This window comes from Myotis lucifugus, unplaced genomic scaffold, assembly GCF_000147115.1.
Source record: "Myotis lucifugus unplaced genomic scaffold, Myoluc2.0 scaffold_12, whole genome shotgun sequence".
NCBI classification, from domain to species: Eukaryota; Metazoa; Chordata; class Mammalia; order Chiroptera; family Vespertilionidae; genus Myotis; species Myotis lucifugus.
The window spans coordinates 575,146-578,250 of NW_005871060.1; the positions used below are offsets into that span (position 1 = coordinate 575,146).

General features: G+C 35.5%; 1 protein-coding gene across 6 annotated transcripts in view; it reads left to right on the forward strand.

The window, feature by feature from the left end:
- MRPL1 (mitochondrial ribosomal protein L1) overlaps positions 1-3,105 on the forward strand; it is a 56,333-nt gene that overhangs the window by 36,622 nt on the left and 16,606 nt on the right. For all 6 annotated transcript variants that reach the window (XM_023750315.1, XM_006084518.3, XM_023750314.1 and 3 more), the window contains one exon: positions 604-710. In XM_023750315.1, coding sequence (XP_023606083.1) covers positions 604-710 — 107 coding nt within the window. The remainder of the gene's footprint in view (positions 1-603; positions 711-3,105) is intronic.

Consider the following 3,105-nt stretch of genomic DNA (forward strand, 5'->3'; position numbering starts at 1 on the left):
AAAGTAGGTAAGTAGCATAATTACACATACTTTTTTATTAGTTACCTATTACTGTGCAGCAATATTACCATAAATTTAGTGGCTTAAAACAACACACATTTATTATCTCAGCTTCAGGATCTTGGGTTTCAGTCAAGGTGTAGAGTAGGGCTGTGGTCTCATCTGAGATTTGACTGGGGAAGGATTCGCTTCTATGTTCATGTGACTTTTTGGCAGAATTCAGTTCCTTTCAGGCTGCTGGACTGAGGGTCTCAGTTTTTTACCCTGTGGCCTTCTTCATATGCACCTCATAACATTGCAGCTTGCTTCTTCTCAGCCAGTAGGAGGAAAGTCTCCTCTAAGATAGGCATTGCAGTTCTTTGTAATGTAATCATGTACACATAATCATCCTGTTGGTTAGAGCAAGTTGCAGGTCCCATCCACACTCAGGGGGAGGGGATTACACAAGGGCATAAACTTCAGGAATTGGGACCACCTTGGAGTATCTCTGCCACAACTTATTTAGTATATCTTACCATGAGATTAATACTTTTCTTATTCATTAATTTTTGCTACTTGCTTAGATGGAATGATTAACTTTGGATATTTTATTTTTCTAACCAGATTCCATTGGCCGTGACATCCCCAAAATGCTTGAATTATTTAAAACTGGAATTGAAATTAAGGTAGATGAAGAAAGGGAGAACTTTCTCTCGACCAAAATAGCAATAGTAAGTTAACAGTGGAAATTATTCAATAACCCTTTTATATATTTTGCTTAAGTGATTCATTAATAACTTATAATATATCAGTCCTTTGAACTTGTTCTTGTCACTAGCATTAGGAGTGGCACATAGATAATTTTTTTATTGATTAAACTCATAAATTTTAATGGTACTATAGAATTTCTTCCTTTTGAGTTATGTGCTACCCACTGACATTTACTTGTACTTTGCCTTATTTCATTATTCTATATATGTTATTTCTGTTCTTAATAAAGTAGGGTCTAGATCTTATGTATGCCCTATAAGACTTTGCATAATGCTGAGCTCATAATAGATATTTAATACTACTTTAATGGAATTGAGTAATTTGCTTTATTTTTACGAATTATTTCTGATTATCTCTGAGTGGGTTTTAAAACCTTTTTGTCTATTTACAGAAGATGCTAGAAATCAATTTCCAAAGCTACTTTTAGGAGACTACTATAGATTTGTCAAATTTTTACAGGGTTATGTTTTTAAATACACAGCTATTTGCAAATATCTTTTTAAAAATATATTTTTATTGATTTCAGAGAGGAAGGGAGAGGGAGAGAAAGATAGAAACATCAATGATGAGAGAGAATCATTGATCGGCTGCATCCTGCATGCTCCCCACTGGGGATCGAGCCCGCAACCTGGGCATGTGCCCTTGACTGGAATCAAACCCAGGACTCTTAAGTCCACAGGCCAAACCAGCTAGGGCTGCTAATATCTTTTTTATATTAAAGAATCTCTAAAATAACTATTTAATGTGTGTAATTTTATTCTGTGCAATAACTATAGGGATAATAATTATATTGATAGCAAATTTTAAATTGCCTACCAAGTGCCAGGCACCATTCTAAACACTTTTTATATATTCTATCTTTTAATCCTCAAACCTGTGAAAGGTAAATTATCCCCATTTTGTAGATGAATGCATGGAAGCCCAGGGAGGTTAAATACTTTTTCCAAGGTCCCATAGGTAGTATAAGGCAGAATAGGTATTTGAATCTTGGCAGTCTCCTCCAGAGTGCAGGCTCTTTACCCCTGTACCATCCAGCCTCATGGCTGGAATTACTTGAATAGCTGTTATTCTTCCTCCCATCCTACTCCTGAAGAGGAATTACGCATTATATTCAACAGGTAGTAGTCCAAGCTAATTGAACTGTGCCCACTGTAGATCATCAGAAATGTAGAAAAAGTGCTCGGATAGTTTTATAGAAGGAAAACTTGCTTTAGAAAGGGGCAAAGCTGGTTTAATCCAGTCAGGGATTGGGAAACTGCTCATTGCCTTCATTACCATCAAAGCTCAGCTCCAGTTCATTTGGCTTTGAGCTCTGCTAAAACCTGATGTAGGAATTTCCTTGTTCCCCAAAGGCCGTTGGCAGTGCTTCTTGTTTCTTAGGGATGACAACATTGTAATGTAAAAAAAACCAAAAAACCAAATACAAATTTTAAGAGAATATGCTAGAGCTATAGAGTCATGGGTTTGAATACCAGTACTGCTACTTAAGGAATGGCAGACTTTAAACAAGTTTCTTACTGTAGTTGTGTCTCACTTTTCCTCATCCATAAAACTTATATGGTAATATCTGTTTCACAATTTTATTTAAAGATTAAATAAAATTTTAAAATGGTAGCAGCTATTGTCGTTACTCTTTTGGTTGGACTTTTTGGGGCTATAGAATATCTTTATAAAACTCTTTATAGTTAGATTTTTTTTTTAAGTAATATTTTCAGTATATTCAATAGTTAGTAGTTTATATAGATCCAGACTTAGAGTATACTAAGCCATGGCATCTTATTCATTCTGTTCAACAAATACCATAATGATTAAGATATGGGCTTCAGCTTAGCCAGTGTGGCAGAGTGGTTGAGCATTGACCTATGAACCAGGAGGTCAGAGTTCGATTCCCAGTCAGGGCACATGCCTGGTTGCAGCTTGATACCCAATATGGGGCATGCAGGAGGCAGCTGATCAATGATTCTCTCATCATTGATATTTCTGACACTCTTTCCCTCACCCTTTCTCTCTGAAATCAATAAAAATATATATTAAAAAAAAAAAAAGACATGGGCTTCAGATCAGACTCCCTGGATCTTTTAGAGATATAATAATTTTTATAATGGAAAACAAATTATTCTGTGTGTTTAAAGTGAACCTTTTTGAATACTACTTAAATATTGTAGTATAATAATGGGTTTTAGATTCATACTGTCTGCTTCAAATCCTAGTTCCAGATTAGAACTCTGCCACCTTGCTCTCTGAGTTTCAGTTTCCCTCCATGTCCTGTATTTGTAAAATGAAGTTAATAGTCGTACAGACTTTCTAGGCTAGGAAGGGGTAGATAAAATGACATGGTAATTATCAAAGACTTTC